This window comes from Cynocephalus volans, chromosome 2 (genome assembly GCF_027409185.1).
Source record: "Cynocephalus volans isolate mCynVol1 chromosome 2, mCynVol1.pri, whole genome shotgun sequence".
Lineage (NCBI taxonomy): Eukaryota > Metazoa > Chordata > Mammalia > Dermoptera > Cynocephalidae > Cynocephalus > Cynocephalus volans.
Genome location: NC_084461.1, coordinates 160,313,623 through 160,326,798, shown reverse-complemented (window position 1 = coordinate 160,326,798; position 13,176 = coordinate 160,313,623). Strand labels below are relative to the sequence as shown.

Below are 13,176 nucleotides of genomic sequence, written 5' to 3'. Positions count from 1 at the left end.
GACAGACGATGGGCAAGGGGAGGGGTTCTCAGGGATGGCCTAGCTTCTAGTGTGGGACAAAGTGGGTGGATGGAGCGTGTGTGTCCAGGGAGATGGTGAGCATGTGCAGGGACATGTTTCCTCAGGAGGCTGGGCCCAGGGTCTGGAGCTGGAGGAGGGCACGCAAGCACTCCCCAAGAGAGCTCAGGGGAAGAAAGGGGCCCCCACAGACCCAGGAGAATGGCAGCAGGAAGAAGCCTTCTGTCTAGGCAGAAAGGACCCGCTGGTGTCTGGCCTCAGCCCTCTCTTCTCTCCCTCTATGGGATTCTTCCCTCCGCCTCCCCCAGGCCCGGCTGCCCCTGAAGTGGATGGCCCCTGAGAGCATCTTTGACAAGGTGTACACCACACAGAGTGACGTGTGGTCCTTTGGGGTGCTGCTCTGGGAGATCTTCTCTCTGGGTGAGTGCAGGGCGGGTGCCTGGCTGGGGGGCGCGGAGGAATTACCAGGCTCCAGGTCGCACTGCCAGCCCCTCCAGTGCAAGGGGCTTGGTGGCCCAGAGGTGTGCCCTAAGTCATTCTGAGGCAGGTGACTGTGGGCCATCAGGAGTCCCACACCTCTCCTGGGCATGGCCCAGTCTTGGGGAGGACTTTGCCTCCAATGTCGGCAATGTTGGCACCACCTCTGGAGGGCGGCAGCCCTCAGCTCACCACAAGTCCCGGAGGAAGAGGCCACCTGCGTCCCCCCAGGTCTTCCCCTCTGTAGCTGAGCCCCTCCCTCACCTGCCACTGAGGATGCTTCTGCTTTCATGGGGCTGGGGAGAGGCCTGGAGGAGACGTGGGCCTCATGCATCGAACACACCTACTTATGCAAGTCCTACTTTGAACACGATGAAGTCCCCACGCTAGGGTGGGGAGAGACCATGGACAAATGAAAAAGTTCAAATATCATCAAATGGCAATGATGATCAATGCTATTACTGAAAATAAAAGTGCAGGAAGAGAATAGGAAGCACGGGGCTGCTGTGTGCCATACAGGTGCCCAGAAAGGGCCCCAGCTGTGTGAAGGTTGGGGCTGAGGCAGGTGGGCCTGGGAGGACAGCAGTTCCAGGTGAGGCGGCAGCCACACAGCCTTCCCTGTGTGTTGGAGGTGGTCAGGATACAGGCAGGGCGGGATGTCAGGAGGCGCAGTGAGAGGTAGGAGAGGCTCTGTTGAAATGCTCTACACAGCTCCCCCCGCCTCTGGTGATCTCAGGAACTATGTTTTCGCTAATGTATCTTAAATTCATTGCGGCTCATGGCACCCCTAGCAAACAAGTGGTATCATCCGCTTTCAACAGTTGAAGAATTAGAGCTGGAGCAGGCCAGCAACTTGCCCAGGCCCCCTGATGGACGGCAGCAGGGGAGGAAGAGCTGGGGGAGGGTACAGGATGGGTGATTTTGGGGGCCGATCTGAGCTGCGAGTGGTCTGCTCCCCACCCACCCCTGACATTCCCACTGTCAGGGGCCTCCCCGTACCCTGGAGTGCAGATCAACGAAGAGTTCTGCCAGCGGCTGAAGGACGGCACCCGGATGAGGGCCCCAGAACTGGCCACTCCTGCCATGTGAGTCTCCATGCTGGCCATGCAGGTGCTGGGGGCAGGAGGTGACACATGGAGAGGGGCATGTTACCACAGGAATGGGGCATGTAGGCACAAGCAGGGGCACACTCCACTCCTGCTGTGTGCTGACCCCAGGGAGGCCAGAGCCCATAGAATAGGCCTGGCCTCTGCCCTCCTGGGTACACACACAGATGATCATATAACCATAACTATGATGGGCAAGAGCAGAGCTGGCCTGGGCACTGAGAACACCCACAGGAGCCAGAGTCATGCTGTTCAGGGAAAGTGAGAGGCAGCTGGAGAAGGGTAGGGGAAGGGCTGGTGGAGGAGGGGCACAGTCCAGGCCATAGTCCAGCAGCCTGCTTTATGCCACAGACGCCGTATCATGCTGAGCTGCTGGTCTGGAGACCCCAAAGCGAGGCCTGCATTCTCGGAGCTGGTGGAGATCTTGGGGGACCTGCTCCAGGGAAGGGACCAGCAGGTGAGCTCTCTCTCTGCCCTGTCCTGCTGCACCATCTGGCCCCTGCCCTGGGTCCCTGCCCTGGCTGCCCCTCTAAGCTCTGCCCACTTCTCAGCTACTAGGCAAGGGTTGTGCATGCTCCTAGGCCTGCCCTCCCGTGCCCGCTGCCCACTTCTCAGCTACTAGGCAAGGGTTGTGCATGCTCCTAGGCCTGCCCTCCCGTGCCCACTGCCCACATCCCTGTCTCCACACCCTGGCCACTTGAGGTGGACACACAGGCATCTTTCTATTGAGTATACATCCATTGTTGCCTGCTCCAGCCTCCATGATGATGGTCTGAGTCTGTCCCTGACCATGGGGAGCCCAGGTTTATCCTCACTGGGCCTGCAAGGCAGCTCCATCTCCCAGCATAGCAGTGATGCATTCCTTCACCTCATGCCCCCTCTGCCCCTTGCACCCACCAAGCACACGGGCATTGGCTTGTGTGTCCTGGCATCTCTCCCTCCCCATGCTGCCGGGGGGTGGGGAACAGAGCCAGTTCAGGACTTAGCTCAGGGCAGTCACATCATGCTCAGGGACCCAGAGGAGTGATGGGGGAGCGGCCTGCTGCCTGAGCCTTAGGGGCTGGGACAGGAGCTTTGGGTCTGATTCTGCCTCAAGAAGAAGGTGGGAAATGCTCACACTGGTTCCGAGGATGCAGGAGCAGCCAGGGGCCTGGAGTGAGGGCACTCGCCCACCCCACCTGCCTCATCTGTAAATGGAGCATCTGGGAGGGCTGTTGGGAGATTACAGCAAGGCTGGCATGGCAAACGGTCAACCACTTTGACACCTCTCCTGCCCCAAGAGCTGAAGTGTGCCGGTCACAAACTCATTTAATCCTCAGAGCACTTGCTCGCTTGCTTGTATGATCCCATTTCAGGACTCAGGCACCCGAGCAGTCCTGAGAGCAGGGATGGGGCAGAGGGAGAAAACACAGTGTAGTCTCTGACCCTGGCACCTCCTTCATTCCTGCCAGGAGGAGGAAGAGGACTGCATGGCCCCATGTAGCTCTCAGAGCTCAGATGAGGGCAGCTTTTTGCAGGCGTCCACCACGGCGCTGCACGTTGCCGAGACCAACGCCGAGGGCAGCCCACCAAGCTTGCAGCGCCACAGCCTGGCTGCCAGGTCAGCCGCCCTCCTGGGTACAAGAATGGGGGGTCCGTTTGGACTGGGTATATTTTATCCTCACGAATCATACAGGAAAAGCAAGGTACAGTGACTTGAGAGGCTGTTGTACACTAACTGAAAGAGCAGAGTGATTTTATTTTATTTTATTATTATTTTTTCTTTCTAAAGGGATGCCATTTGTCTGGCAGGCTCAGTATGCCACTTTAAATTTAATTGGGCAGATTAACAGGTTTTTAGATCTCTGAATGACATAATGGAAGTGGTCGTTTGTGGTGATAAGGACAAGCACAGTATTGGAGACCTGGTGTTGTCAGCACCACGCTCTCCCAAGTGAGCTAACCGGCCATCCCTATATAGGGATCTGAACCCATGGCCTTGGTGTTATCAGCACCACACTCTCCCAAGTGAGCCACGGGCCGGCCCCCAGAGCAGAGTGATTTTAAATGGCAGCGCTGGGGTTGGTGATGCCCTGGTGGGCCTGGTCAGCCATGGGGGCCCCTCCAAGGCATGTGGTCTGGTGGCTGTGCTTTTCTCTGTGCCTTCTCAGTCCTTTTCTTTGCTTGCCGGTGTCCTCCTCTTCTCTGCACTCCTGGCGCCCAGGAGTCCCTCACTGCAGTTTTGATGGAGCATCTATCTTGAGCACATTTTCTTAAAGGAAGAGAAAGTGCAGTGGGCTGGGTTTGGGCCAAGAATCCTCCCAGGGTCTAATCATTTACTAGTCTGGGGGTAAGTTCCAGGGGCCACTGGCAGGGACCCTGGGAGCAGGGGAGGCCACTGACTAACTCATATTCAGGAGTTAGAACTTAGCCTAAGTCCCCAAAATTCTGGATCAGAGGTCTCTTATCCATGGCAGTTTGCACCCCAGGGAGGTTGTACTGTCCACATTTCCACCAGCATTGCTGAGATACATACAGGCTTTGAGAGTCCTGCCCCATCTGCCCCAGCATAGGGCAGGGCCAGGCCTGGGGGATAAGAACAGTAAGCTGGTTCTTGCCAGGCTCCTTCCACTACCCCCTGGCCGCCAGACTCACACACGCATACACACACATAACACGTGCGCACCACAGGTGGGCCAGTCAGTGGCTTGCAGCACCAGTACTGCCTGCCTTGCATAGGGTGGCTCATCCTGGGGAGAAAGCTGCACCCTACACTCACCAGTTTCATGGCACACCTGGACTGGGTCCAGCAGTGGACCTGGGAGGTTTTATCCCTCTTGTATAGGAGATGGGAACAGCTCAGGTGGGGGAGGGACATGCCTAGGGCTGCTTGGCTGGGTCTGCATGCTGGACATCTGAGGCGGGGCCCAGGGAGGAGCCTGGACCCAGGCCCCATCCATACTCATGCCCCAGGCTTGGGGACCTTCCGGGGAGGAAAGAGGGTGGAAGGAGAGGTGGAGAGAGCTTTCAGGAGGGTTGCTGGGATGCGTTTCTTCAGCAGTTTCTGTCTTCTCCCCACAGATATTACAACTGTGTGTCCTTTCCCGGGTGCCTGGCAAGAGGGACTCAGACCCTGGGTTCCTCCAGGATGAAGACATTTGAGGAATTCCCCATGACCCCGACGACCTACAAAGCCTCCGTGGTAGGTGAAGGCAGGGGGGATGCTGTGCGCCTCAGATCAGGGCAAAAGTAACCTCAGGGGGAGACAGGTCTCAGGAACTCTTGGGGCAAGTGGCAGAAACCAACTTAGATGTTTTTAAACAGAAAAGATTGTCCCTTGAAAATGTCAGGTCCAGAGCCTCAGGCATGTTTGTGTCTGGGCCTCCATGTGATGTCACCACTTCTCAGCTGCTCTCTTTCCCCTGTGTCCTCATCACTGTCACACAGGGCCTCCCTCCCCAGCAGCACAGAAATCCCAATGGAAAGACAGCTCCTCCTCCGGGTGGACTGTGTTGGATCCTCCTGAGTCACAGGCCCCGTCTTTGGTGGTGGTCAGCACCTCCAAGCCACATGGCCTGAGACTTGGGGATGGTGTCACTAGAAGAGGAAGATGGGATATGGGGCACAGAGAAACCACAGGTGTCCACTCAGGTGGTGACACCTGTGTCCTCAGAGGCATGTCAAGCATAGTCGAACACAAACAGCTCTAAGAGGCTGGAGCTTTGAGAACACTGAGCCCCTAGACCTGAGTTCTGGTGGCACACAGCCAGGCGTCAAGCCCAGGCCTTGCAGTCCCAGCCCTGGTCCAGATGGGGGGGCAGTGGTCCTGGGCCCGGGGAGCCCAGGCAGCAGCGGCGGCAGGGGAGCCCTCAGCCAGACCACACAGACCCTGGCCCATGTCTCCAGGGCCAGATGAAGACCTTGGGGGTCCCAAGCTCTGAAAAGAGTGCAGTCCCCGTCCCGTGTGATTTGAAATGGAAACTACGCCACACCACAGCTGAAGGGTAACAAAGCCCTGCTCACCGCAGGATGTGGCTCCATGATGATCATCTTTTTAGACTATGAGCTGCCAGATCTCTTTGAATGCTCTGTCCACTTCTCCTGGTGCCTATGCCCTACCTGCACCTGGAGCACCAGGCACGGCCCCCCAGACCTCAGATTCTCCTGTGATAGGGACATGTGACCCCCACCTGCACACTCTGGTGATGGAACAATGCCCTGTGTCTGGTTCAGTTCCACGGGATGGATGTTAGCTCAGCAGCGGCGCAGATTCATGCCGGCCCATCCTGGTTGGGGGAGGAGGGGAGTGGCTGCCTGCAGGGGGCCTCAGGTGTGGCCCACAGCCATGGCTTGTTCTCTCCACACAGGATAACCAGACAGACAGTGGGATGGTGCTGGCCTCGGAGGAGTTTGAGCAGATAGAGAGCACGCATAGACAAGAAGGCAGGGTCAGGTAAGGGCTTCTGGAGCCTCCTCCCCTGCAAGGGTGAGCATTGCTCTCCTTGGGGGCTTCAGCAGGGGCCCACTGAGGGAGGCTGGGGCCCAGAGGTGCCTTGTTACTCCCACCTCAAGCCTTTCATGGTTTCCTATTACCATTTTGTGTGTTCAAGGCAAGCTGCTCTGAGACTCAAAGTCTTTGGCCACCCAGTCCCCTGCCCCCATCACCATCCTGACCCAGCAGCAACTGAGTACTGGTCCCGACATCTCTCTTCCATTTGACAGACGCTGCATCTTTGTGAAACCGTGTGTGATCCACCATGCTCAGTGCACATACACACCCCTCCCCCATCCCTGAACCCCCAGCATTTAGCCTAATGGCCACAGAAGCCAGGTTACCTGAACTGACTGGTGTCATATTTTGATAACAGAGAAATAGTCATGTATGCCTGTACAGAGGGTGACCTGGATAGAAAGTGATCTCCATGTGCCCGACCAGATAGCCAGGAGAAAAATTTTGGCCAACATGAATATTTAAACTTTTAGTAATATAGATAAAAGAGTTAAATGTCTACTTAAAATATTCACTTCTTTAGTCTACTTACCCATACCTGTTTAAATGACAGGACCTACAATATTTTATAAAACATTGGTCTTTCCCACTTTCTTCAGACCATTTTATCCAGATCATTCATTTACACCTTTGGTGTCAGTGTTTTTGTCAAGAACCCCTTTTTGGGTTGTCTGACACCAGTCACCAGAGCAAATCCTTCACTTCTTCCTATGCTGTTTTTGAATCAATATATGATATTATCACTGAATATTTTACCCTAAACTGCAAGTATGTGTTTGTATAACATTAGTATAATTGATGTCATTTTTAATCCTTCTTTTAGGTATATTTACGAACTATAACTTAACCAACCACTTGGTTATTTTTTTTCCACCAGCCTGCAAAGGTCACGTTTACAGCACTACTAACGGACAGTTGTGGGTCATGCTCAGGAATAATTACTGCATCTGAATTGTGCATCTTTGTCTTTTTTTAATTATTAATTCTATCAGCTGACATGTGTTAGAAACCTGGTTTTGGAAAACTTATGATAGTCGCATTTACAGAAATAGTTTTTGGCTAATGTTTCTTTACCAAACAGCACTTTGTCATTCAAAACAAGTAATTAAGTCAAAGGGTAAGCCAGAGGGTGATCATCATTTAAATTCAAATCTCCACACGTCTTCCTAAAAACAACACAGTTCCTGAAAGAGATCAGATAAGGCCACTCAGCCCATGCCTGTGACATAACCAGGAGAGAGTCCTGATGGACATGAGTCAGCCCTGATGGACCGACAGAGCCAGCCTGAGCTACAGCTGAAGGAGAGTCAGATGGGGACTGTCCTGTGAGAGGAGTGTGTGACAAGGTCCTTTGGATGGTGGCCCCACTGGGAGAGAATGGAGGAGAGCAGAGCTCCTGGCACGAGTCTGAGGCACCAGGCGCAGCCGTTGTGGGAGGCCGCTGCTCCTGAAAGGGCAGGGAGCAGGAAGGGAGCGCTGCACCCCAGACACTTGGTGGTGAAAGTTCCAGAAGATAACAGTCCTCTGGAAGCAGAGAGTATCCAGAGTTCAGAAGACAGACACACACAAGGAATGCATTCATTACGGAAACTGCACCTTACCCTAGTGGCAGCAGAGGGCACTGTTTGTCTTGGAATCACGTCATGATGCGCCATGAAGAGATGCAGCAGATCACTGGGCAGGTGCACTCACTTGGCATTTGAACATTCTCTGAACAGGTACAAGGACAGAATGTGCCTTGGTGGGGTCTATGGGGAGAAGAAAGGGGGAATTTACCTGCCTAGGTCTTTCCTGTCTCCTGTTAACCCTTGGTCAGCACTCACCCATGAGGTATCACTTTTCCTCACTTCCAGATTTCATCACTGGGCCTTTCAGTGGCCACTAAGGATGCCAGATCCCATGTCCTGCAGCATGGCATTTCATCCAAGTCTACAGGAGAAAGGAGATCTGGAAATTCTGGGCTTGTGCCGCAAGGCAGCAGCCATGAGAGGGCCCAGCACTCCCTGGGTGGGTGACCATTTGGCCCCTGGTGGCACTATGATGAGAAGGAAAGAAGGATGCCTCAAAGGAATTCAAGGTTCTACCAGAGATGTGGGTCTGATACAGCACTTCTGGATGAAGAAACCTAGCCCCTTCCACAGGATAACCTGCTATCTCTGGCGTAGGAAATTCCAACATAAATAAACATGAACAGAAAAAATAAGCACTATCCATACTAAGTTATTATAAGAATAAAACAGAAAACTAGAATTAAAACTTTTCAGTAGAAATTTTTTAAAAAATGAAACAGAGGAAAACTGCAACACAACACTCCAACATGAGTTAAATATATAATTGTCTGAAGATGGACTAAAGGCAAAATGCCCACCAAACTGAGAAGGTATCTTGAGACCAAAATCAAAATAGGCAATTCCATGTGGTAAAGCAAAGAATTTTATTAGGATAACTGACATACACAATGATGGATCTGGTGGGCAGCGACCCAGAGGTGTATGCAAGGTTTTTCCATCCCACTTCCTGGTCAAGCCCAAGTTTATATAGACAGTTCACACAAAGCAGTGGGAAAAACCAAGAAGCAACTACTAGGTAAGAAACAAGCTAACCTCACAAACTCCAAATGTCTTATGACAGTGATTACTCTCTTTGGTGGTCTTGTGAGGCAAGTAACCAGACCAGCTGTTTCTACCTATTGTTTTAACTATCTTACTGCTAGTTTTGGATAACTTTTGTGGGCAGGGTTCACACAAAAGACATAGCAAGTGGTAAGGGTGTCAAAATAGAGTAAGTTATGCTAACTGTCCTTACAATAGTGAAACAAGCATTTGCAGCATTAATCAGAAATTCAAAATTTTAGAATAGAAATAGGCAAATGATGTGAAGATGTAAAAAGAGAGTTGATTAAACTCAAGAAAGAAAGTGAAGTAAAAGATAAATTCTCTCAAAAATGAGAACCAGAGAACCAAGGGACAATATATATGACCAAACTTACAGGGGATAACATAGAGGACAGACATGAATAGAGTCAAGAAAATAAAACTGAAATAAATGAAGAGGTAAACAAGATCTAAAAGTGACAGAGAAGATAAGTAGAAAAGATACAGTACATGTAAAAGTGGACTTCCTGAGTAAGGAAATGCAAACAGTGGAATAAAACTAATATTTTTACTTTATAACTCAAGATCACTTTCTTAAATAAATAAAAGAAGACCTGAGTCTATATATTGAAGGGTACTTGGGGAAATTGGCCCAGAATTGTAAACTCTGAGCCATAACCTAGTAGAATTATTTGACTTTAAAGATAAACATTCTGGGGTCTGGCCAGTTAGCTCAGTTGGTTAGAGCATGGGATTATAACACCAAAGTCAAGGGTTCGGATCCCCATGCTGGCCAGCCACCAAAAAAAAAAAAAAATAGATAAACATTCTGGGACTTCAGACAAAAAGACCAAGTCATTTACAGAGGAAAAAAAAGAGATTGACATCAGGCTTTTCAATAACACCATGCAAAGCAAAACGACAGTCAATGATCATTTTCAAAAAACTCAAAATGAGAGCTAAGAATAGGAGCAGGATGCGGAGGTCAGAGAGGCAGGCAGGGGCTGGAACTGCAAGGCCTCCTGGGCCATGGTGAGAAGCTTGGATTTCATTCTAAGAGCAATGGGAAGCCATTGAGGTTCTGTTGGGAGGAGAAGGACACATCTATCTTAAAGAATCTCTCTGAAGATTGGACCACAGGGAGGCAAGAGTGGAAGCAGAGAGCTCTGCCAGGAGGATATCGCAGAGCCGCAGCGATGGCAGCTTGCTCTAAAGTAGGGACAGGGGGTGGAGAGATGGGCATGGGTGCATTTTGAAGGTAGAATGGACAGAACTTCTGGATGGATTAGATGTGAGGGATGAGAAAAAGGGAAGAAACAAGGACCACACCAGGTGCGTGGCTTGAGTGACTGAGTGAGCACTGGTGCCATTTACCAAGATGGGCGAGGCGGGGAGGGAAGCAGGTTTAGGGGGTGGAGTCGGCATTTTCTGTGGTCTCCTGTCCAGGCTTGGGACACAGAAGTTTCCGGTGAGTGTTTGCCAGATCATATTGGTCTGGTTTGCTATTAAAGTCCAATCTGTGTGTGCTTCCCATAGTCTTTGAGCTTGCTTAGTGCTCCAGTTATGTCTTTGGTGATCCCAATCAGGCCCTGACCTGGGTCCAGTTCCCTCTCTCTCCTTTTCTTACTTACACCACCTTCCCTGTCTTGGCAGCTATAAAGGACCTGGCCGGAATGTGGATGCGACCAGGGCACACCCAGATCCCCACGGGAGGCAACAGCGGCCTGACCAGGGAGCACAAGGAGGCCAGGTGTTTTATAACAGCGAGTATGGGGATCTGTCGCAGCCATGCGAGGAAAGCCGCTGCTCCCCGACTGCTTGTGTGCCCTTCATCACAGACAGTAGCTTCGAAGGCCCCTGCCCTTACTGACCCTGGGCTCCAACAGTTGTGGGGTGGCGGAGGCGGGGGGCATATTGGGTGGGCAAGCCGAGGGCTGGAGGCCCAGGTTGGAAACTCATCTTGTTTAGCTCTGACCCAATAGGAATTTCCTCTTCCTCCTCTATAGCCTCCCTAGCTAGGAAGAGCAAAACTCCAAGCTCAAGGGCTCCTCTGAAGTCTGTCATCATGTCTGTCCAAGCCACCCTTCAGCCACCCTGGCCCCTTCTCCCCCTCAGATTCAGATGCCATTTGGCTCAGCATCACAGGTGCTGGCCCCTGGGCTAGGCACTCCTGTGGAGAATGACTCTTTGATTGCCTCTTTTCATCACAGTGGTTGGGTGGCATGATCCCCATTTTCTGATGAGGTATATGTGGATCTGAGAGTCACACAGGGATTGAGGTAGAGTTAGGCTCGAGCCGCAGCCTGCCAGGCCCTGTCCAAAACACGTCCCGTCCACACGCAGCCTTCCCTTCAGTGGGGAATGGCTTTCTTCACCTTCCTCTCAAAGGCTGAAGAGAGGGTGCCATGTGTCCATCTCAAAGCCATGAATGAGGAATTTGGGGAGTCCTCTCCTGATCCCAGCTGAACAGCTCACTATCTCGTGGGGCAGCCGTGTGCTCATGATGAACCAGTGACAGAGGAAAGCAGTACCCGACCTTGAATGTTGAGAACTATTCAACAGATTTTTTTTTCATTACTTCAGAGACTGTTTTAGCTGCTGTGAAGAGTTCACTTTTCAAAACTTCCATCTGAAGGAAGCCCCGGGACAGTCTTATTGAATTTAGATGATTCTGGCTTCTGACCCCAATTCAGGGTTGTCACAGCAGATACTGCAGTCACCACATCTCTCTCTCGAAGGCCCCCAGTCCCATCCGCCTGGCCCAGCATCTGGAGAACCAACTGATGGTGGTCTAGAGCTGCCCGATCTGGTTCTTCCCTTCGGGGCCTGGATCTGCCACCCGGTGGGCCTCCCAAGCCGTGAAGGTCCTTGTGAGAGACGAACACCATGGGTTCCACTGAGGAAGGCTTTGGGACTGGCCCAGAGGACCCACCCAGCATTTCCCTGTGCCACTCAGCAACCAGTGGATGTTCCTGTGGCCCTGGGAGGACCCTGCCTTCTGCCTTCCCTTGCCTGTGCCTGGTGTCACCATGCTGGCAGGGCAAGCCTCTGCCATCACAGGGGAGCAGCCAAGAGACCCCTGAAGGCCTGGAGCCATGCTGCCCAGGATCCCATCTCAGCTCACACTTCCCAACAACCCCCACTCTATCAGGAGAAAGACCCTCCTTCTAGCTAGTACCCTGGAGACCGACCCCCACCCCCAGCCCCATCCCACTAAGACGCTTGCAGGACAGGCGGCCATGCTGCGAGCAGGGGCTTGCTCGGCAGACCCTCCCCAGAGTGTATTGTTACTTTATGATAAGTTGAATGCATGTATGACTGTAATCCTCGTCGTCCCCTGTGGACCTCCTTCCACCTTCCTCTGCACATCACCTGACTGTGGGACTTGCATCCGAGGCTTACCCAGTGAAAGTCAGAGGCTATTCTCTCTGAGGACCGAAACATGCGATTCGGGTACAGAGGTCCCGAGCCCCTCCCCATGTACGTACCACCTGTTTGTGTCACCTCTCCACATGTCACATAACTGCGCACACAAAAATGTACTGGGGAAGAAAACCTACTACGCCTTTGTAGACAAGCGTTCTCGGAAAAGATCCAAAATATTTAACAAAAGATAATAATAAATTTGATGCCAGTCTTTGAGTTACTATGAATGGATTCTAAGTTAAAATTTTGATTTTAACATTCCTCGCCGGCAAAGAGGCGTGGTTTCCCTCGAGTGGGCCGCTGAGCCAGGATCCCGGGCTCCCCCCAAGTCGGCTGTGGAGTCCCCCGGGTCACCAGCAGAGGGCGCCGGGGAGGCAGCAGGACGCCCCTCTGTTCCCAGCTGCCGGCATCAGGGGCGCTCGCCCAGCCTGGCTTCCCGAGCTTGGTACACACGCATCCCCCTAATACCTCCCTTATCTGTAAAGTAAAAGGGCACTTTGTCCCCGCCTGCTAGAGCTACATGCTGCCCCAAGCCTTGAGCACCGGTGGTCTGTGAGCCTGAGGATCGCCAACTCCCCATGTCTCACTCCGAGCTGGCCGCCCCTGCGCAGATGCCTGCGACCACCCCCATGTGCACACAGTGAATCAGGCTGGAGGGGTGGAGGACGCTTCCAAGGCCACCCCGCTGGCTTAGTGCTCGTCTGCACTCTGAGGTCAGGGAGGCTGCTCTGGGACCCAGCTGCAGTAGCCGCCATGGTCGGTGAGCTCCCGCCAGGGCTGTGCAGGGCTTAGCGAGCGGCTCGGCCCTCTAGGGCCCTGCCGCAACGTTTGTGAGGCTGCCCGTCACAACTGAGTGGCTGTTACAGTGGTGGCAGCAGAGTGGGCATGACACTGGCCATCTGGACATGGCCTCTGCAGGCTTTCCGGGACGGGCTGACCCAGCAGCAGCCTCAGGGGCTCGGGAGGCAAAGTCAGCAGTGACCACTGGGCGGCAGCAGCCCTGCCATGCCAGCTGGAGCTGGCTGCAGCTGAACCCAGGCATGTATGGGCCAGGCAAGGATGCCAG

At 52.9% G+C, this 13,176-nt stretch overlaps 1 protein-coding gene across 1 annotated transcript in view; it reads left to right on the top strand.

The window, feature by feature from the left end:
* The window catches only part of FLT4 (fms related receptor tyrosine kinase 4), a 30,534-nt gene extending 19,980 nt beyond the window's left edge, over positions 1-10,554 (top strand). Inside the window, exons 24-30 of the mRNA XM_063087692.1 lie at positions 327-438; positions 1,481-1,580; positions 1,953-2,058; positions 3,053-3,201; positions 4,662-4,782; positions 5,948-6,033; positions 10,338-10,554. Coding sequence (XP_062943762.1) covers positions 327-438; positions 1,481-1,580; positions 1,953-2,058; positions 3,053-3,201; positions 4,662-4,782; positions 5,948-6,033; positions 10,338-10,554 — 891 coding nt within the window. The remainder of the gene's footprint in view (positions 1-326; positions 439-1,480; positions 1,581-1,952; positions 2,059-3,052; positions 3,202-4,661; positions 4,783-5,947; positions 6,034-10,337) is intronic.
* Positions 10,555-13,176: the final 2,622 nt, after the last annotated feature.